The sequence below is a fragment of the Sciurus vulgaris genome (assembly GCF_902686455.1).
Source record: "Sciurus vulgaris genome assembly, chromosome: 7".
NCBI classification, from domain to species: Eukaryota; Metazoa; Chordata; class Mammalia; order Rodentia; family Sciuridae; genus Sciurus; species Sciurus vulgaris.
Genome location: NC_136467.1, coordinates 30,347,354 through 30,371,205, shown reverse-complemented (window position 1 = coordinate 30,371,205; position 23,852 = coordinate 30,347,354). Strand labels below are relative to the sequence as shown.

General features: G+C 32.3%; 1 protein-coding gene across 1 annotated transcript in view; it reads right to left on the bottom strand.

Annotated features, from left to right (window-relative positions):
• AHI1 (Abelson helper integration site 1) overlaps nt 1–23,852 on the bottom strand; it is a 208,733-nt gene that overhangs the window by 97,442 nt on the left and 87,439 nt on the right. The window contains 1 exon segment of the mRNA XM_079146243.1: nt 4,811–4,837. Coding sequence (XP_079002369.1) covers nt 4,811–4,837 — 27 coding nt within the window.

Here is a 23,852-nt window from a genome sequence, read left to right as displayed (position 1 = left end):
CCTGGGAAAGTAGGAAGAACAGATTAATTCCATTTATGAGCAGTCATACAAAGCTTAATGGATACAGACCTCAGATAATACCATTTCTGATCTCTTACAATTCAACCCCAAAGGAAAAAGCAAAGAAATTTGTAAATTATAAGTTCACATGTAGACATTCAAGATCCAAATACCAGTTACTACCAGGAAAGCAATCAGATGAAGGCTCTCTCTCTTCCATCATCAAAAAGTATTTTTATCTTTTAAGAACAGAAATCCCTTCTCTTCAGACTAGACCCTCCATCTGAACTCAAGATTTTATCCCTTCTCACTATTTTTAAGGACTTGATTTCAGTAATCCTCCATGGTACATTATCAACTTTTAAACTACCACTGAATTATTCCCATCTGCAAATAACTATGCTTTAATATTCCATCTAATATTACCCTCACTCCTGCCCTGTTTCTCTGCTCTCCAGTCATTTCTTAAATTAATGGCCTATATTTCTGGTCTCAGCTTAAATTGCTGGTTCCATTTTCAACCCATTTCTCTTGTTCTTTTGTCTCCATTATTTAATGAAACAGTTTTCATCAAAGTAACCAAAGACCAGCATCTTGCCAAATACAATGGTCAACTCTGTCTTTATCTTACTCTTCTCTCAGTAGTATACAACAGTCTTTCACTCCTCTTTCTTGAATTACTCTTCTTTAGGCTCTTCCCTGACATGCTCTGTCTGGAACCACTGCCTCAGGTGGACAATATACTCTCTCCCTATGTGATATCATTCGATCTTTCAGTTTAAAGACGGAAGGAAAGAAGGAAGGAGGGGAGGTAGGAAGGAGGAGAGGAAGGAAGAAGGGGAGGAAGGAAGGCTCTAAGAAAGAAAGATTTTAACCCTGGCTTCAGTACCAAACACAAGACTCATATATCCATTATCCACCTCAAAGCTGTCCTCCTATCTAAAACTCTTCTTTTATCACTTGCTCCCTTGACTCCAGTACTCCTCACATTGAAAAGGAACTACCAGCACCCACACAATGGCTGAAACAAAAAACATGGAAATTATTCCTCATTCCTTCACTTCTACCATATTGGACACATCACCAAGCACTGATGAATCTATTCTCAAAATATATCCCAAAGCTGTCCACTGCCTGCATCCTCATTATTACTACACCAAGAGAGGCCTACTATCTCTTCTTTATGGACTATAGTAACAACAGTCTGCTGGCTTCTCTGTTTGGAAGACTCATTTTCCTACAATCCATCCTCCTATTCTCCCTGGCTTGTTTCTCTAATTAAAATAACTACTTCTAATTCCTAATCATGCTGACAAGGCCCTTTAATAGAATCTGCATGATCTACTCCTGACACCCCACCTATCCTATCATGAAACCTTGTTTCTTCACTAATTTTTATTTTTTTGGTACTAGGGATTGACGGGCACTCAACCATTGAGTCACATCCCCAGCCCTGTTTTGTATTTTATTTATTTTGTCTCACTGAGTTGCTTAGTACCTGCCTTGCTTTTGCTGAGCTGGCTTTGAACTTGCGATCCTCCTACCTCAGCCCCCAAGCCACTGGGATTACAGGCATGCGCCACTGGACCCAGCTGTCACTATTTTCTTAAGCACAGGTCTTTCTAATCCTTGAGCTTGCCAATACTATTCCTACATCAGAATTTAGGAAACAACTAGTTCCTTCTTAAGGATTTCTCTCTGAGAGGCCTTCCATGATCATCCTCCTGAGAATAGTCTCAACTTGCAGTCATTATTTGTTCCTTGGACTTATTTTCTTTGTATGACTTATTATCTGAAATTGTCTCATTTATTTTCTTTGTCTCCTTACAATAAAATGTTTTTGTTCACTGTTACATTATAAGCACCTAGAAAAATACTTGGCAAGCACTCAATAAATAGTTATTTAAAGAATTCCAGTAGGAAAAAAATAAATAAGCCTCAACAATGTAAAAATCTGACTAGGATTTAAGAAAGAAAAAACTTATTTAACAGGAACCTAATGAGAATTTATTATCCAGGATCTAAAAGATGAGAAAATGCATATACTCTGCTGTGAAGATGAGATACATTTGATAAGTGGCAAGACCATTCAATGGGAAAGAATTGTCTTTAGTGGTGCTAAACCAACTACAGAGCCACATGCAATAGAATGATATTGAATTTGTACATCATATCAAAATAAAAATTAACTCACAGTAATCATAGACCTAAATAAATTTAAGAACCAACATTATAAAAATCCTAGAAGAAAACCTAAGAGTAAATCTTTGAGACACAGGGTTAGGCAACGTTTTCTTACATGTGACACAAGAGAAACAAGTGACAAAGAAAAAAAAAAAAAGATAAAATGAATCTCAGAAACCTGATTTCAAAGGAAAACATCAAGAAAGTGAAAATAATACAAATGGGAAAAAAAATCTGCAGATTATCCATCAGATAAAACACATGTTTAGTATATATATAAAAAACTATTAAACAGAACAATAAAAAAGATAAAAAACTCAATTGAAAAAATGGATAAAGGATTTGAACAAACCTTTTCCCAAAGAAAATACCTTGTTTGTGGGATTCTAATATGGTATGAACACTTTGGAAAAAAGTTTGACAGTTCCTCAAAATGTCAAAAGAAAGAGTTGACAAGTCTACACCTAGATTAAATCCCAGAGAAATAAAAATGTATGTCCACACCAAAAAATTTTTTTCATAAGAGTATTCTTAATAGCTAAAAAGTAGAAACAACCCCAATGTTCATACACTGATGAAGAGATTAATAAAATGTAACATATCCATACCAGGGAATCTTATTTGGCAATTAAAAAAACAGTACTGAGACATGTTAAAAATGGAGAACCTTTAAAACATCATTTTGAGTAAAAAGAAGCCAGTTACAAAAAACCAGATAATATGCAATCCCATTTATATGAAATGTCCTGCATGGGCAAAACTATTGAAAGTATATTAGTGGTTACCATGGGTTTGTGATATGTGTGTGTACACGTAGGAATTGGGAAGGACTGCTAACTGATATGGGGGTCATTCTGGAGTGATGAAACAGTTCTAAAATCAAAGCTGGATAGCTGCACAACTCAAATGTGGTAAAAAGCAATGAACTGTATACTTTTCAAAAAGATGAGTATTATGTGAATTATATCTCAATAAAACCTGTTTAAAAATGTAGTCAATGTAATGTAATATGTGATCAATTTTTTCAACGAGCATTCATTCTACCTTTTTATTTATGAGCATTCACTCTCCCTCCATATTTATGTAGAGGACATTCTCCATAGAGATTGGCTAAATGTGTGCAGGATGCTTTACTTTTTGGGCATTCAAAAAGCATCACAAAAGAAGTACACACGACATATTTGTTAAAAATAAAAGTGAAATAACTTTGAATGGCTAGTCAGAGACAAATTATTATTATTATTTTTTGCCACCAGTTCTTTATACTGTATACAGTTAAGAAGATTTAGCAATCCTGGAGCTACAATCATTGCACCAATCAATGCTATCAGGAACAAATTTCCTGAACATCTGCAGCCCAAGTCAGAATACAGCCTGTTCTCTTTTTTTCCTCCATCTTCCTTTCCTTGTCTATATTTGATATCTTGTTGACTCTGTGATAATTAGGTAAAAAGTGATAGGTCCTGACTGATACTGTACAGCTTAGTGATGCGGTAAGTTCAGTATTTTCTGATATGTTTCCTCTGTAAGATGCCCCATGAGGAAAAAGATAATAGCCTGTATTCTGTGTGTCTGCCACATGGTACTATTGAATTAAAAAAAAATTCCTGAATTGACACTAAATGGAGCAGTCTCTGAACACACTAACACCATTCTAATTCTTTCCCTTCTCATCTTTTACTTTGTGACATATAATTGTATTTGATAAATGAATGTTTGTTTAACTGAACTTTGGAAGTGGGTAAAAAAAAGTGAAGGCTAAATAAACAGGGTCATTCCAACTCCTTCATTTATTTTCTAAACAACCAAAATAAAGGTTATAAATAAAATAGTCTTGTTTGTAAAAGGAGGACTCCTGCTGTGTGTATCTCATATACTTTAGTTTTGTATACTACAATTCTTAGGTTAAATTTGGATTCTTGGGCAAATCACAATAGCAGTAACCTCCTTCTTTCTAAATCTAGAATAACAATGATATCTAATCTGTCATTTAGGATTATTATATGGGTAAATGGGAAAAGAGTACAAAAGACTGATAAATAATTAGAGCATTATCAGCACAACATATCATTAACTGCAACTTGTATGCATTTCAATACTTATAAAATTTATTTAGCATACACCCACCAGATTGTACTGGTTGATGTCTATTATGTATTAATAATCATGTAAAATTTATTTGGACTAGCCCAGTGGTGGAGTGCTTATCTGTGTTCAAGGCCCAGCACCCCATCCCTCAATAAATAAATAAATAAATAAATAAGCATAAAATTTAGCTTACAGAATGAAATTATCTATTAATCCTTTACTGAATATACTGCAATCAGTATTCTTTTTGTTTGTTCTATTCTTTTGTTTTTATTTTATCCTTTTTTTAAACTAAATGTTTTCACTTACTATTTCTAAATCTTCTAAATTGTGAAATAACTTGCTAAAGATTCACTTTTGCTGAATTCTCAGATTCCCACCAATTCCTTGAAAAATTCCAATTCCAATTAAGGAAAGTATATACCAGATTAATTTTTGTAGAAGTTCTAAACTCTACAAGGATGCATTGCAATGCTCTGGTGTAGCACAAAGGAAACTATAGTTTAAAGTTACCTTCCTGGTAATAAGAACTACTTACTTTTGCAGCACAGGATCGTATCACCTCCTAAAAGAGATACAGTACAATAAAGAAGTATTCATAATTTCATTGAAATAAAGTACCAGCTCTTTTCAATGCATTCAGATATTAGCTTTGTAATAACCAAAAGCAGCATTTGAAAGAGTTTATACCCTGCAGTTATCACTCTGCATTGTTTCCAGTAAGTTGGAAGGAGTATAAATTAAAGGCAGTGACCAACAGACTTGTGAGGGCCCATATGTGTCTACCTCAATGAAGATTTGTCTTCTCAATAAATCTGGAATAAATACTAAAATTCTGTACTAGAACACTAATATGTCTAAAAGATATCCTGAATTAACTGTAGTATAATTATCTCTATAAAATATTCATAAATACTAGTATTTCTATATTAATAATTTATACCAGATGACATCTCAAAAACACTACTGAATGGTAAAGAATATGATTAGTATTTAAAGAGCTAGAATATAAGTCAATACATAATGAACAATTAGAAACTTTTCTGCTAAGAAAATACCAAAAATATGTAAGTCCAATTAAAATTAACCAGGATATATCATCAGCCTAGTAAAGAACTAAAGAAAAATAGTAAAACTCAACACAGGGTTTAGAAAAAAAAAAACACAGAAATTTGAAAATAAAGAGTATCAACATTTTATACAGAAATTTCTAAGATACTGTATCTAAAGGAGGGAGTGGTAATTTAATTACTGAAAGGAAAGAGTTCCTCTTCTGGCAAGTGGGGATAATACTAGTACCCTCTCCTTTCCTACAGAATGGTCTGAGGATTAAATAAACATGCAAAGACATAGAACAGTGGCAGAAATATATTACATCAGTTATTACTTATAATTAAACAGTTGTTATCAATAACCAATATAAGGTGAAATCTCCTGTGGGGGGTAGAGAAAATTAACCAAACTTTTTAAAACTGGCATAAAACATTTTGAATTCATCCAATTTGTTCTACTATGATGCTACTTAATAAGCACCTCTGTGATCTACTGACTTGAGTTTAGGTTACCTTTAGAATGGGAGGATGGTCTTAAAAGTGTCCCAACAACTGGGAAGGTCTACCTTTCATTATAAGATATTTTTTCATGGATTTTTTAATCAATCTTTTGGAGGATTGATTACTTTTAAAAGGTAACCCAAACTGAGCAACTGTGGATGCACTGGTAAGAGCATATTTATGGATCTGAAAACTTTGAGATATATCTACCTGTGAGGTCTTACCAGGGTTGCAGAATACCTTTTAGGTACTGCCATGGAAGCAGCATACAGTGAAGTATAACTATGAGACAAACAATTTATATTATTATTACATGGTAATGTTCCCAAGAACAGGGATTTATCTTTTATGTCCTTTACTTGCTAATGAGCAAACACCTCTTAAATACCTTTAAATACCTCTGAGCTAAATTTATTATACAATTCTCCATCCCCACATACACACAAAATCACATCCTAAACCTGAACTATAATTTATTAGAAAATGTTTCAATTTTAGTAAGAAACAATTATCCCCAGTAATAGACTCTTCTATAAATTAATGAAGAGCCTATACAAAAAAAGGGAATTTGGAGTACACTGAAATATAATGACAAGAAACAGTAAAAAAAAAGTGACAAAACGTAGGGAGCCTGTCAACCCAAATGTTTGCAAAATATAAAAAGAATAGAGAAATAATAGAATCTTATAGATGGGGAAAACTGGATTTATTTATCCTGAGTAACAAAGCAGGTGGAGGTTGGTGCCAGTGTATCTATGCCTGTGCCTAAGCTGTAGAGCCTTAACTATTTCCACCTATCTTTTTATCTGCACCCTTAGGATGTTTCTGAAATTAGTTCTCCAGGCTCTACTACTGATCTGATATTTTTATGTGTCAACTCTCCCCTTTACCATTTGCAATGTAGAATTAATTGAACCTTGCCTTTTAAACTTCTTTAAATTCTTTTTACCTTAGCCAGATAACTTTTACATCAAAATCTCAGACTGTCTTTTCATTTTTTCATTAACAGAAACTCGATTTCTTCTATTTTATTGAGAACACAAACCTAAAACATTCTGTTGATCAGAACACATTATTTTAAGATATGCTTTCTCTTTATTTGCTTTTCTTTTTTAATGTACATAATCTTTTCAATGGTCCATCTCTAACCCTAAAGGAGATCAATAAATTTTACCATTTTGAACTGAAACTGTCCAGTGGGTTGTATGTAGCTCTTAAACCTATTCTTCTGGATTTCAGTATTCTTATTATGTGGCTGTGCTGAAATGAAGTGGAATGTTCTGTTCCTGTCAGTTTTTTGGGGCAGTGAGGGTAATTTAGTGCCGAGACACACATTTTTGACTAATTTTTTTTTTTTTTTTCATTAACTGCTCTATTAGTTTGGGAGATACTTTCTACTGCTTCTTTTTTTCTTTCACTAGTTTCCATACAAAAATTCCACCACAGTATTTATAACAGTAGCAGAGGCTCAATAATTACACATGGAAAAACAATTAGCTACCACTGTTTTTTATAATGTTAGAAACGTTTTAAAAAATAGCAAGGGAGATTATGCATATACTATTTCAAATTTATATTATAAACTTTTTATCTGTCTTTTGAATAGAAATATTTTTCCTGTCTGTAAAAAAAAAAAGGGTCATCATCACTGTCATGCCGTATTATTAAAAGACTCTACCTAATAGTTGTTTAAATACTTCTCACTACCTACCAGACTTGATGCAAACTAAAGGTTAAGGATTTAATATTTTTATGGTTCTCTGGAACTTCAACGTAGTAGGTAATCAATAAATATTTGAGGTAACTAAACTTTCTTTTTTCCAAGTGTTGTAGCTCAACCTGGAAGGCCAAGATATAACTGGTCAGCACTTTCTACAAAAATAGTGCACAGGTGTAGAGGGTAAAGGTTGTTTTTTGTAGAGGCTATTAGCAGGTGGTCAGCACACAGATGTATGGTGGGCAGACAGGACAACACCAATTGGAAAATAGAAAACCAAGGAGGAAGGTCAAGAGCTGGGAAAAATGTAAAGAATGGGGAAGTTTTGGAAAGAAAATTAAGGTACAGACTGATCTTCCTGAAATGAAGACAGAAAAAAAATTGGTTAAAGACAAAATAAGAAATAGCACTTGTGATAAAGTGAAGTTTAGGAACTTAGTTTTTCCTTAGATTACCCAAACTATTTTAGTTTTCAATGAAAATCAGTTATGCAGACTGGGGGATATAAAGAAGACAACATCAGAACTTCCTCCAAAGAGCTTATAGTTTACATGATGGCATGAAATACCTATTTATTATGTTCTTCCTAAGTGTTTGGAACTGTGAATTAGACCATTTGGTCTCAGTGACTGCTGGTCAGAGGTGACCAGCAGCATTGCCTGGGCACTAGTGAGAAATGAAAAATCATAGTACCATCCAGACTTGCTGAATCAGAAATTCTAGGTATAGACCCTGGAAAGTTGTGCTTTGATAAGACTATCAAGTGTTTCCAATACACACTAAAGTTTGAGAACCACTGAACGAAATATGAGGTTTGAGGCAAGACTTTATGGGACTCTGAACACCTGGGCAGAGACTGAATATTTTCTGTCTTTCCAAGAGGTGGTCCTATTGGTCTGACCCTGAGAATTCACAGGCTAGGATCCAAGCTGCTAACTTCATCTTGCCTTAGGGATCTTATTGGGCAGGGCTAAGAAGGCCATAGTCTTTCTTTCCTAGGAACGAATCATACCCATGTGTCAAGTTCTACGTGTGGTGCTCTGGTTTAAAGCCCTCCTTACAACTAGGTCCTGGGTTCATTATTTTACAGAAATAATAAGTCAAGATAATATGATGGATTATCCTAAATTTGGTTTGTCTACTATAATTAATGACTTCAGAAAAGAACTATCAAAGTATATGAAAATCTAGTTTTAAGAAATTAACTTACTTCATTAATATTCATTTGCAAGGCAATATAAAAACAAATGGTTTTAAGTTTTCAATAATTAATAATTAAACGTACTGTGACAGTTTCAAGTCTCTGCTTCACTATCTGCATCTTTGTTGAAGAATTTTCAGTGTGGACAAATTCTTCAATTTGAAAAGAGCCTTGATGAGGCAGTTTAGGACAGGTACATAAAGCATCTTGGCTTTGGTGTATTCCAGGTAATGGAAATGTTCCATTGTAGCGTTTGAACATTTCAGCCTCCTGCTGGGCTACTGAAAAAAATGAATCTATCATTAGTTCAAATCATCATTGTAAAAGCACAATCAAATAAATAAGCCATGAAACTGTAGCAGTCAACAAATGATCAGAAACTGCATAATACATTTTAAAAACTAGGTAATAAAAAGATGACATAACTGACAAAATGTAAAATTACTAGATACACTAAAACCACAAGAAAGAAAATATAATTATTTCACAATTTCAGGTCAAACAGTATTATAATTGAGCCTTAAAGGCCAAACAAACTGATATGGGAACCTAACGTTTTCAACATAGGTATATAAAAAATAGAATATTAAAAAACAAGGATCAAAGAGAATTAAAAGGTATGTTATAATAAAAAAAATACTCACAAATCCATCTCTCTATACCTGTTCTTGTATTTCTATATATCTCTTCCAATCTTTATATAGTTTTATAAAGAACATCATAAGGTGAATGTAATTTAATACTTTCTCAATTAAATGAAAATATTTTCATACATGTACAATGATGCAACTACCATGTTTTATAATATCTAATGAAGTACCATAATTTTTCAAATGCATTTTACAATTACTGAATATTTACAATATTTTGTTTTCCCTTATTATTAACATGCATAAGTACGCACTTTCAAAGTAGACTTCGATTTTTAACTTATTTTCTATTTTGTATTTAATTCTCCAGAGTGGGAAAGATGACTCAATGACTCAAAGGTAAATGGTTTTTGATGATGATGACAACCACAGTCATGAGAACACTGCATTGTACTTTGTTTTTGAGGATGCTTTTACATATTTTGTCATGTGATCATTTAAAATAGATGAATCTGAAAGAATTTTAAATGCCTATCTGTATATACAAAGGAGAAAAATATATAAAATCATCATTTAAAAAGTATTTCCTTAATTATAAAATCTTGAAATGACAGGCCTTTCTAACCATGACAGGAAAGGAAGAAATCTCAAAGTCTTGAAATGTGGAACCCATGGATGAGCCTTCAGAGATTATATAGACTACTGAAGTTACAGGCAAAAACATGGGTGTGTATATAGTTAAGTATTTCTAAAAAACAGATCATTATTTTTATCAGATACTATGATCTTATGGAGAAATAGGATAGAGACCACTACATGAAAATTTGAGTCTTCATTAAAAGTTTTTAAAAAACTGACAATAAAAATTAAAAAACAATGAACAGATAACAGGGTTCCTCTATCTCTGCTTAAAAAAGACTAGAAGGAACCAGATTTACCAAAAAACAGACAAAATATATAAAAGGAAAAAATATAACTTTCTTTGCAAGATATGACAGTTTATGCAATGCTAAAATTTAGAGTTAGGAACAGGAGGCACACAGGGAACAAAATTTAAGGAAGCACTCTCAGGTTGCCCTTCCAGTAGATGTGTAGAGCTACTTCCAGTAATGTAGAAACATTTCAGTAAGTCCATAACATTGTCAATTGAAATGGCCAGTCTTTAATTATAGTTGTTCTAACAGATACATAGTGCTATTTCATTGTGTTTTAAATTTACTAATTTGATGTACTTAATTGACTAACAATGTTGAGTACCTTTTGCATTCTCATTTGCCAACTTACAGCTTCTTCAGTGAAATGCCTGCTCAAATCTTTAAGTTGGCTTATTTGTTTTCTAATTTTTGAGTCTTTCTCTTTTCTTTGCCTGTTAATTGACCACTGAACCTCAAGATAGTCTCCCCTGCCATGAACTATTTGAATAAAGGATCAAGGTAGCCAAATGTGTGTGTACTGCAGCATTATTTAAAATAATGAAAACTGTGCAACAGTTATTTAAATAAATTATGCCTTATAGAAAGGGAATCTTGCCACTAAAATCACATATAGCAGTATAATTATTATATGAATACTAAACACATTTAAATTGTAATAAAAGTAATTTATAAAACCATATAGTCAATACAAAAGAATAACTTTTTGGGTAGTTATTAAGCTCCGTTTCACCTACCATGAGTCTGAGATTATGCATACGTTTTAGATCTTTATGTTTACATACTACTTCATTAAGACACTGTAAAGGAAGAGCAACTTACTAATAACTAGTGCTTTTTCCCTACAAATGGCAATGGTGAGTACCACAGGACAATACTGAAGACGACCCAGTGACTTACCAGACTTTCAGTGATGCATGTTCCTCAATATGAATTACTGTTCTTTATAAATGAAGGGTAGTTATTTCTTCACAGATTTTTGTGAGATTGACAACTATTTTTTAGCATATATTTTGAACTTTTTTTTTTACAGAGCAGTAATAACTTTTATTTTACCCTCAATGATTCAAAGATGGCTTAAAGAATAAGAGAAACTTTAAAGCTATAAAAAACAAATGAATCAATGAAAGTGCTGTTTGGATTGGGATTTGGAACTTGGAAATGGATGAGCTTTAGAGATGAGTAAGTCAACAAAACACACTGTTTCATGTCTTTGTCGCCTTTGCTTTTTAAAATCGCCTGTTAAATTTTTTTTCTACAATGAAGGGAAAGTAAAGCAGGGTATATATAACTATTTAATGGTATTTTCTAACTCCCTATATTTTGTCTGAATTTTGTTCTTGTCGATCACAACTGTACTTTAACTAACCCCCAAGTGACTGAACACACATGGAAGTGGTCTGGGAGCACACATACTAGTTAATATATGTTATACATTAGTAGGATTTGGGTATTTTCATCTTATTCTTTTTGTCTAATCACATTTTCTTTCATGCATTCTTTCTTTTGGTACTAGGAACTGGGGGTTGAACCCAGGGGACCTTTACCACTGAGCTACATTCCCATCCCTTTTTATTATTTATTTTGAGACAGGGTCTCACTAAGTTACTTAGGGCCTCACCAAATTGTTAAGGATGGCTGTGAACTTGCCATCCTCCTCCCTCAGCCCACCAAGTTGCTGGGATTACAGGTGTGTACCACTGCATCCATTCTTACCTAATCACTTTTTCTAAGTATTATGATATGCTGAATGTATTATCTTTCACTCTTAAAAAATGAATTTTTTTAACCAGTAAAAGATAAAGAAGGCACCACCTATGTATTTATCTGTTTTAAAAAGTCCCCTTTGGGGCTGGGGATATAGCTCAGTTGGTAAAATGCTTGCCTTACAAGCACAGGGCCCTGGGTTCGATCCCCAGCACCAAAAAAAAAAAAAAAAAATTTCCCCAGGCATTAATATGCCTTTCAGAAAGAATTAAAATTACCTAAATGGATGCAGATAACAAAAATAAACCCAGCAATTATGAATACTTATTTCTGTTTTCTAAAGGGAATTTTTGATACAAAGGTCATCTGACTAGATTTCATGGAGTGAAATTAATACCATACTTGCTTTGGCACCTCTAGTTCTGTGCAAAAAAAATGTGCAAAAGATTCGCAAAGACTAATTTTCTTAGACACTAGAAAAGGAAGCTGCTTAGAAGTTCTTGGGCTTTTCCCTCCCTTGCCCACCATAAATACATACTCAATCCATTTGTATGCTTTTTATTGTAAAACAAATTATAATAGGTGGTCTCTGGTATTCCTTTGAAGATCTATGCTTTTAACATTTCAGTAGTTTCCAAAATACTTTTACATCATAACTGGAACGTGATGTTGCAATGAAATAACTACATTTTTTTTCTTTGTTTTCTTCTTCTTTGTGCTAATTTAACTTTGTATGTTTAAAATTTAGCTTTGAATGAATCTTGTAGGTTTAAAATTCATGATTTTAACAATCTCATCCTTTCTCGTTCATCATTTTTTGAAAGTCATCATGTACAAGCACTGAAGCAGGCCCTGAGAATACAAAGACACTGGTCCTTCTTGGAAATTCAGCCTTCTGCAAGTGAACAAATTAGTTGAAGGTGCTAAGTGGGACAGCAGAGGAAGAGAAAGGTGCTGAGAGTACATGGGTGGTAATTCTTTGCTGAAAGAATGTTATATACATCAAAATGCTTCTAAGTTCATCTCCAAAAAAAATTCTTAAAATAACTAACGATTCTTTGACTTATATAAGCTCAGAGCTTTTGTGTATTTTCTGGTCTTAAATAATTATGAAAAAAACACATGGTTTTCTCAGGAGAATTTTGTCTCTAAATAGAAAGAATGGGGAAATAAAATATTTTACCTACTACCCTTCTCATTAAAAGCAAATACAAGGTTTGCTATTATTAAAATCTATGTGTACTTATGTTATTGACTTTATAGGAAAGTACAAATAAAAATCATCATATGTTATTTCTAGTACACTATGTTAACAGTAAGATCTACTTTGGGTCAATGTTTAATTCCTTGCTCAAGATTTGTTATTAATATATTGCCTTGTTATTATACAAAGTCAACTTACAGGATACCTAAATGTTTTATAAATTTCATTTTGAAGTATAGTATGATTACTATAAACTGGTAGTCCTGTGGTTTCCCAGCCTTTACCAGTAAGAAAGAATTCTACTTCTCTTTCTTTAACATTTGCTCTGTGCAGAGAATATTCAACAGTCTATGTTTTTTATGTGTTTTAGCTGGTCTGACTTTTCCTGATTCAGATAATCTTATGACACTGTGTGGATAGATCCAAGTTCAACTGCGTTAACACTTCAATTCTAGGAGCCTGCAAATGTGGAGATCCTCTCTGCCATGTCCTGTGTCGAAGAGGAAAGGGTTAACTGGTGGTTTTTCTATCTATTACCCCAAAAACTTATCTACTCAATAAACACACAAGAGCCAATACTCTTTTTATATGAGAGGCAGCGTGATGGATCTGGCCATACCAGCTCTGGCCTCTTACAACAACAACTTGCCCAACTCTCCTTTATTCATAACATACAATTAAAGAGAACAAGGGCCAGGAGGCTTCTTCTGTGATTGACAGGATAGGTGGAGTTAGGGGAGCATTCTCTTAGGGGAAAATTCCAGAAGGAGACAGGGAATCACTCCCACACAGCACCACATGCTTCTCAGCCATTCCTAGAAGCCAGGCCTCTGCGTCCCATGGCTCAACCTAGTCTAATTCTGCTAAATAAGGACATCTTCCCATATGCATATATTTAATGGCCTGTTAGTAAATTCGATATTTCCCTGATGCAATTAATTTAATGTTTATTTATTTATGTTTTGTGTTAAAGGGGATTGAATTAAGAGCCTTGCATATACTAGGCAAGTACTCTTCCACTGAACTATCCCCCCAGCCCCTCCGTGACATGTCTGAAATATCACGTAAAATGTATGTGTTACTAATATAACTGTTCAAAAAGCTATACAAGAACATGTAGCAGATTTAAGTCTCATATTCAACCAAATGGGAGAGCATCAACCATCATTTGGTAGATCCTTTAGTAGCACATTAAAATATAATAAGCTATCTACAAATTTCCTGCAGCAATGCTATTCTCTTGTTGGTTTCCTATTCCATTATCAATAATCACACATTAAGCTATTAAATTCAAAGTGTGTGGCATGTATATTGCTATGAAAAATAGCTAAGATTTCCCTACTGCAGTCTGGTCCATGAACTCTAGTAATACCAAGGCTTCATGCCTTGCCTGATAATTTCCCTTTGATAAAATATTGAGATAAAATATAATAGGTGTTATTCTTATTTTTCAGGTGAAAAACCAATGCATAAGTGCTAAATTACTTTCCAGGGTCAAAGAGAAAGTGACAGAATTTTGTCTAGACCCCCCAGTGCTCTCTAACTTCTATTCCAGTCTTTCCTACCATGCGGTTTTTTACTTTGTATCGCACAATTCTTCCTTTTTGGTGCACTTTAAAAAGCATCAACGTAAGCATAAAAAGAGACGTGACTGAGGAATTTGGTGCTCTGGTGCATGCTCAAATCATCAAGTAGTTTTTCACATATCCTGACTCCCTGAATGGCCTGAACTTTCAAAGCAAAGTATTCCAAGATGTGAAAAATATTAAAATACATTCTTTAGGATATAACTAAGAAGTAATTTCAGCATATCTTAAAATGTGGCATCTCTATCTCTTATTTTTTCTTACTAGGCTTAAGATCAATATTTAAAACTCTGTACTATGATATGTTATATTTGCTGTGGTATAATTTCATCTAAGTATGAAAATTAAAATATCTGAGTTTGCTTTTGAATCACTCATTATCACTATTACAAGAAAACCATATATTAAATTTATTTCAACTAGATATTATTTTATTGAAAACATATTGTGAAAGCATTAAAACGCCACATTAAAGAAAATTCATATTATGCACTTTGTTGAGAATGTGATGATTTATTGTATCCTAATTGTTACACCCCAAATTTTTAAAGAGGTGAACTATTAATAAAAATACTAGATAAGCAAACTTCTGCTTGCTAAACAAGCACTCTATCACTAAGTTACACCCCAGTCCTTTAGCTATCTTCTTAATTTAAGTTACTTCATCATGAAGGAAGGCAAACTAAGTAGATTTGACAGCTTAATGCATTAAGAGCATGAACTATGGAATCTGACAGCTTAGAATCAAACAGTAGCTTCACTATCAACTGTGTGACCCTAGGCAAATTACATAATTTTCCCCATGTTTCAGTTTCATTATGTGCAAAATGAAGACAATAATGATACCTACCTCGAAGCATTTTAGAAGGATATATGAGAAAATGCTCATGAGAGTGGTGGACCCATAGTAAACACTTGATAAATGTTAGCTACTACTACCACTATTATTATAAAGCCTCGAACTTACTGATGATACCTTCATTCTATATTTTTATAAAATTTAATGGGAAATGTCATTCTACAAGAAAATTTGCAGTTCTTAATGCAAAATTTACTGCGCATTACTAATATTTCAGGTACTATGTTGAATACAGGGTGTTATAAACACCATAGGCAATGAGCAAGTATTTGAAAAATTTTATAGGAATGTAACGTTACTTGACCTCTGGTAAAGAATGCCACACAAGCTACAACAATAGGCATGATAACAAATCATTTTATCTTCTATTTGTTTTAACATAGTGCTTATCTGTTTATAAAACACTTTTATAGGTGACCACTGAAGAACATGATTCTATTAATAAAGTCAAGTCAGTGGCATAAAGAATTGCCTTTCAGTTTGACTAAAGTTCTTTCAGAGGTTTAATCAACTACTTAAAAAGTATAAAGGATTAGAAAAAACATGGTCATCTGAGCACACAATAGGTGGTCAATAAAGATTTATCTTGCGTAAGACACTGACTAAAAAGCATTCGAGTTAATACTGGTTCAGAGGAGACACTGCCACCTAGTGAAAAAGTAGGCTCATTACCTGGGATTTTCAAAAAATGCTAAGAAACTTCTCAAATTTAAGATTTGACCCTACTTAAAACAGTACATGCACATTCGTTATATGCTAGTATTCAGGCATAGTACAGGTAATTTAAAAATGAACAAACCTCCATCTTTCCTCCTACAAAGGATAAAAAGTACCAAGGAAAAATACAGTCCATAGAGAAGCATAAGGAAAATGGTATTGCATAAAGTTTGTTTACTGGATACTCAGGGAATGTGCCAATAAGGCAGTTTAGTGTATCAAACAAGAATATGGATCTCAAGACCAGACTGTGTTGATTTAGGCCCTAGATCCTGTACAATGGGGCTAATAATGGGATCTAGATGCTAAAATTTGCTGCAAAAACTTAAATAGATGTAAGTGCTTAAATAGTATCTAGAACATATAAAGTGCTATGGAGGTACAATAAATATTCTTAATTGTAGAACAGCATCCTAGAGACTCAAGCAGACAAATATTGATAATAAAAAATCATTAACTGCTAAAGTTTAGCTTCATAAATTAATTCAATAGAAGCAGTTTCTCTAAATTGTACTTTTTTTTATTATTATGGGAATCCTAAAAGTACATTATTTGTGGTACTCTGTGACTAAATTTTGTATTACTAGATGATTAACTCTTTCAACATCAGGCAAATAAAACTGCCTTCTGAAAGTAAAAATCATATTTCTTACCAAAAAAAGCAAAAAGTCAGTAGAATGAAAGACTCAAAAGACCACAGCCTGAACATATGCTTAACAGGGAAAGATGCTTGCTGACTCTTCACAGATTTTGCTAGAACTGAAAGATGGATGATACATTTAGATACTACTGTGGTCTCATTTGTAGCTTATTTAACTTACAAAAAGATCAGCTTGTTCTTTTTTATTTGACGATTATCAGAAGCTCTCATAAATAATATTTAAAAGTCACTTAACTGTTCTGTATCTATGATATCATTAAAATTTCATGTAAACTTTTCAGGCAAGATATTTTGGGTAAAATAAGAAATAAAAGATAAAACTATGATAGGCTAATTAAACATTATAATTTTCAATACAAAATTTAAAGACAATTTGAATTGATGATTATGGTCTATATTTAATGAGTAAAACATTTCAGAGTCTGAAACAATGTTTCATTTCTTATAGAGCTATACCATTCAGAAGAACTGTGCTAAATCTTGGATGGTTTGAGGTTACTTAACTTCTTCCCAAGCTTCCTCTTTTTAAAAATAGGCAGTGAAGAGTTGGGAAAATGTGTTAAAACTTTGTGAGTTTTAATTTGTAAAGGTGTGTTAATGGGTCAAAAACTATGTTCTAAATATACTGTACAAAATAATTGTAATTTCAGGTGTTATTATTTGAATGTCTTAATTTCTAAAAGGCCTAGGGAAATTCTTTCTCTTCCATAGTGAGACAATGTGGATATAAAGTGTCTTTAACTTTATGTGCTTATTTTGTAATACAATTGACCAGGAATGCCATGTACTTTAATAAATAAAAAGAAAAGGCTGACCAACAGAGTAAAAGAGAGGCGGAAAAAAGCTTTTAAATTCCATTTCATATGGAGATGCTTATCAACATAGTAAAGCATAAGTTCCCTTAATATCAAGTGAATAGGCATGATAACAACTCATTTTATCTTCTATTTGTCTTAACATAGTGCTTATCAGTTTATAAAACACTTTTACAGTCACCGTCTCACAGTATTCTCGTAAATAAGTAAATAACTCTCTTAGGTAGGGCAGTTATTAGTACTGGCAGTACCTTTTAATAGATAAGGGAATTGAGGTCCAGAAAGGCAAGAAGTTTATGTAACATCACTGAAGAACAGAAGAGGAGCCCAAGCTTCATGTTACTGTATTGCTACAAAACTTTGCTCTTTTCACTGTGCTTCTAGAATGGACTTCTTAAGCAAAATATCTATTGTCTGAAAAACAAACTGGCAAACCTAACTATCCTGGGCTAATCCTTCTGTCAATAAGCAAAAATAAACTGCCTGAAAAAAAAAAAAGAGCATAAATTTAACTTGAATTTGTAGTTAAAATCTCAAAAACCTATAAAGCAAATTAGAAATTGAATGAAGACTGTTGTGAAATCTCTTAAAGAGTCTGAGGAAATAACTGTGCTGCCTATTTCCTGTATAACAGTTCCAATTATAAAGTACTTACGTATAACTCTCTGTAACTGTGAAGATTTAGAATGGATAAAAAGAAAAAAAAACCTAGACATCAGATTTGGACATGGGATAATTTTGAGAAATCCATTGTTTATTCCTATAATCAGACAGTGTTTATTTTTTGCTAACATGCTAGTGAATGTAAATGGTACTGTGTTGCTTGACAATTCTGTCATTAGTAATAGTATTTTATAAATTTGCATATGAGTTGCAGAATTTATTTCTTTTCTGCCAGGTTTTTCAAAAATAAGGTTTTAAAAATAAGAATCTTGATTTTACATATTATTTTCAAAGATAATTCAAAGGGAAAGGAATTGTATTATCTATACTATGATCAAAAACTTCAGGAGAAGGGCTAGGGTTGTGGCTTAGTGGTAGAGTGCTTGCCTAGCATGTGTGAGGCACTGGGTTCGATTCTTGTACCACATATAAATAAATGAATAAAATTAAGGTCTAAAAAAGGTAAAAGGTAAAAAAAAAAAAAAAAAAAGTGAAAAAAAAGGTAAAAAAGGTAAAAAAAAAAACTTCAGGTGAATAATTTAATCGTCTAATAACTTATACTTATCACAGAGTTTATCAATTCAATATGTATTAACATAATAAACTTAATTTCTCATTTAATTACTCTGTCCAAATAGTTTTAGATTAATGTTAATGTTACCTATATACATATTTGTATATTTATGGTGTTTATGTAATTATACATGTATATAAGCCATATTAGCTTATCAAAAATAAATGATACATAACATTCTAAAAAAATCAAGACTATTAAAGACCTTTTATTTTTTTTTACAATAATATATGAGGAAAATAGAATTGTAATTTTGAGAAAGACAGTTTTAATATAAACAGTGAAATCCTAATTTCAGAATAGAAATTATAGAAATATATGAAAAATAACAAACATAAACAATTTCAAGAATGCCATTCTATTCTTGAAAAATGTACTCAAACTTTTAATTTCTTTATTATTCTCAAAATGATAGGATAGTGTAATTTTAGAGGTAAAACAGACATTAGAATTTTATTCCAGATTTTATTTCATTGACATTTAATTTTCCCCCCACTTTTATGTTAAGAAACTCTCAACCACCACTTACTATGTGATTTAATAAAAAATAATAACAGAGTAAGAAATTCAACTTCCTACATGTTATTTGTCTCTTAAATTTAGTTAACATATTCCCCAATAATTTTTAGGTAAATTTTGCTTATTTATACTGACTTACAAAGAAAGTAACAGCTACCTTTCTGTGATTCCAACATAGAGCACAACCATTATGAATACTTTCGCCAACATTTAACTTTTATATTAATCACGTTCACAGAAAACAAAATAAAATGTAACATCATAATAATACAATCTATTTACTCTTTTTGACTTTTACAGTATATTCATGAGGGTTTGTTTAATTCAATGGATAAACAGATTTCACACAGCTCATGATTCCTGGTCCAGTCTAAATGTAAGGATAACATATATTTTTAACTTAGCAAGCACTGAGTGATGTGGACTGGACTTACCATGGAAATCATAAATGTAAAGAAGAATGGGTTCATTCTGTCCAAATGCACAAAATGCAACCATATTTTCAAATGGATGGTAAGAAATGTCTCGAATGGGTGACTTGAATGGCAGGTCAGAATACATTGCTACTTGTTCTCCTAAATAAAAATAAAAATTAAAATTAAAATTAAAAACAGGAGAAATCTGTACTGTATAAGGTATTTCTTATAGGCAAGACTATTCTGCAACTTATTAAAAATACTTATAGTAACAATGAAGCTCACATATTTCAGTGTATTTTAAATAATTATCTTTATTTTACATTCTGTTGGTCCTCCTCTTTCTGCTTCTCAATCCAACCTCTTCAATGAGCTTTTCAAGACACAAAATAAACATAAAGTGATCAGAAGGAAGAATAGAGGTACATGATTCTGAGGTCTGACAGGGCTGAGCAAATTACAACTAGGAAAAACTAGGGGAGGAATTACAAAACTCTAAAACTGAAGAAATTCTCTATTTGGTGGAGGATTGCTGAGGTATTAATTTTTTTCTATTTTGTTTTTTCCCATAGGCTGTTTAGGTTATCATGATATGGCTAAAAAATGCTTACAGCACAAGTGAAGAGAACCCAGGAAAATCAGCCAGAAGTAAAAAAACAAACAAACAAAAAAAAAAAAAAAAACAAAGGATTTAGATTTTAGATCCACTTAGTAAAAGGGAAGAGCGACTTGATGCTTCTGAATTGATGCTAAAATATGGTATAGGAAAAAAACAAAATTCACTAGTGTGCTGCCTCGTCAAAATGCCTAAAGGAAAGAACAAAACGATAAATGAGATGAAATCAAAGAAATTTAAAAAATTCTTTCAATTTCTAGTTAAATATTGCTCAAGTAGTTTTAGCTTTTCTTTTAGAAAGCAAAGGTAAGGGCCAGGTATGGTGGCACACACCTGTAGTCCCAGTGGCTTGGAAGGTTGAGGCAGGAGAATAGGGAGTTCAAAGGCAGCCTCAGAAAAAGTGAGCCACTAAGCAACTTAGTGAAAATCTGTCTTCAAAAAAATACAAAACAGGGCTGGGGATGTGGCTCAGTGGTTGAGTACCCCTGAGTTCAATTCCCGGTATACCCTACCCCCACCAAAAAAATAAATAAATAAAAATAAATAAATAAATAAATAAATAAATAAATAAATAAAAGCAAAGGTAAGGTAAGGCTAAATAAACTTTTTAATGTAATAGTTTAGTTTACTGAAAAAATATTTAATTGTAATTTAGGTAAACTGTTAATTTAGTTTCAAACATTAAAAATTTTCACAGGAGTGTTTTTGTTACTCTAAAGAAAATAGAGGTGTTTAACCATCTATTTAGTTACAATTCAGCTTACATAACTTTGTATTTTGCATTACAGTCATTAAGTGTCTAAGAGCAGTATTATATCATAGACAAAAAAAAGAATAAACCTTGAATTGTAAAGTGCAATTCTAAATGCAATGAAGATAGTAAAGCAATAAAGAACAGAATTTGATACAAGTTTAGATTGTTGCTGAGCTCCATTAAAGACTATTCAACCTAAAAAACACAATTAAAAACCTGAAATCAGAATTTTCTCAAAAATTATTCCATAAAATGGCAGTATTTTCATACTTCTTCAAGCCCCCACCCATTCCTTCCACCTTAAAAAAAATAAAAATAAAAAGATCTCTGAAGATCCATAAATACCTGTTTCAGGGTTCCAAACATATACTACACCATCTTCACTTCCAGCAAAGAGAAAAGTCCCACATGGTGTTAAAGTACTGTGAAGCTTCTCCCGGTAATTTGCTGCACCTACAAATTTCCTTGCTGCTAATCTGTAGACAAAAAAAAAAAAAAAAAAAAAATAGCAATCATTTAGAAGATTACTGGTAGAAAAACTTTTAATTATTTAATTTGCACTCATCAAACTACTTTTGAGATCCTATCATATGACAAACATTAAAGAAGAGCTGGTCCCAGTGCCAAGGAAGGTTAGAATTCAGCAGGAGAAAGAAGAAATGTATCAATGTAAATCAGAAGGTGAACACAGAATGTACCCACAAAAGAAGAGGAGAAAGAGTGCTCTGCAGATCTAGATAAAAGAAATTAAGACTAGGTATTAAGAGAAAGATCACTTTATGGAAGCAGCATCTGAGTTGGTTACTAAAAAACATGGATAGAATTTTTATATTCTTATGTTATCTTTCTTCTAATGGATTTTTAAATTGTACAAGGACTACTTGGTCCCTAAAAAAATAGTAGATAAAATACATCATCCAATCATCTATTGAATATGGTGTACAAACTTTCAGGCTTTTTCACTCATAAATAACAGTTACATTGTTTCAGCATTTATATGTGTCTGGTAGGAGGTTAGAAACACCAGTCTGTTTTTACTCAACAATAAATAATGAATAGTTGAGCACCATGTCAGAAAAAACAGACTATGCATTATCATTTTTTTAAAAATTTGTAAATTGTTCTAGTTAGTGATACATGACAGTGGAATGCATTGATGCATTTTGATAAATCATATTAATGGAGTATAATTTCTCATTTTTCTGACTGTACATACTGTAGGATCACATCAGTCATGCAGTCATATATGTACATGAGGTAATAATGTGTTTCACTGTACTATCATTTTAATGGGTATTTATCACTGCCTAAATTTATCTTAAAAAAAGAAATTTTCTATTGTTATACAACATTTATGATGTTTCCCACTTTATTCTACCATGAAAATGATGCCAATGAGCAATCTTGTATGCATATTTATATTTGTACTATTTTACAATTATTTTCTTAACATGAATTTCCAGACCTATAGTCACGGGGTCAAACTTTTCTGGAGGCCTTTCTATGTGCTTTACTGTTGTATGTACATGTTCTAACTACTTTATTCCTCCACAAAACCCTTACGAGTATGATAAATTATTTCTCCCATTTGAGAAATGAGAAAGGACAAGCACAGAAAGGTTAATTGGCTAGAAAGGGCAGAGAAGAAGCATTTGACTAAGCAGTATACCTCTAGAGCCCAGGCACGATCTTACATGTTTCAAAAGGACTATCAAACTCTTTAGCCTGGATTTCCAATCTAGTTCTAATTACTATTTCTTAAAAATTTCCTGCCAGTATTCCTCATCAAGAAACCTCTACTCATATGTACTACCCTCCTCTTCCTTGAATGCACAGGACCCCACTTCTGATCTTGATTTCATGTTTTCATCCTACTGAAAAACTTCCATCGTATCTGAATTCTGTCCATTCTTCAAGATTCAGCTCACATCTCCTCTCAGTGGAGAATTTAACAGAAGACTAAATCACAGTTATCAACTTTATTGTTGCCATGAAAAATAATCCTTTTATTATATATTTACATTCATTAAATATACATGTGAATATACATTTACACATGTGTATAGTGTATATATGTATTGTGTGTGTATATATATATACGCATATATAAAATGTATGTATAAAATATGTATCCTTACTATCTTCCAGGCATGACATGAAAAAATAAGCAAATTCCAATCTGTGAAAGTCTCATATTTTAGTTTGACTAAATATTTTTATTTTGAAGACACGTAAGTAAATTATTCATTCTTCATGGACTAATCCTATTATCAATGTCCCAAATTCATGCCAAGATCTTGAACTAGTCTGTAAATAGTGAAGGTTAATGGTCAGCACTAAAAAGATAATTGCAGAATCAAACTAATATATTAATCTTATCAATTAATATCAAATTAATATCACGTTTTTCTCAATACAATAAGGAAATCTAATAAAGTAGCTTTGTCTCATTTGTTTTACAGAAACAAAAGCATACTAAACATACTAAAAAGACAA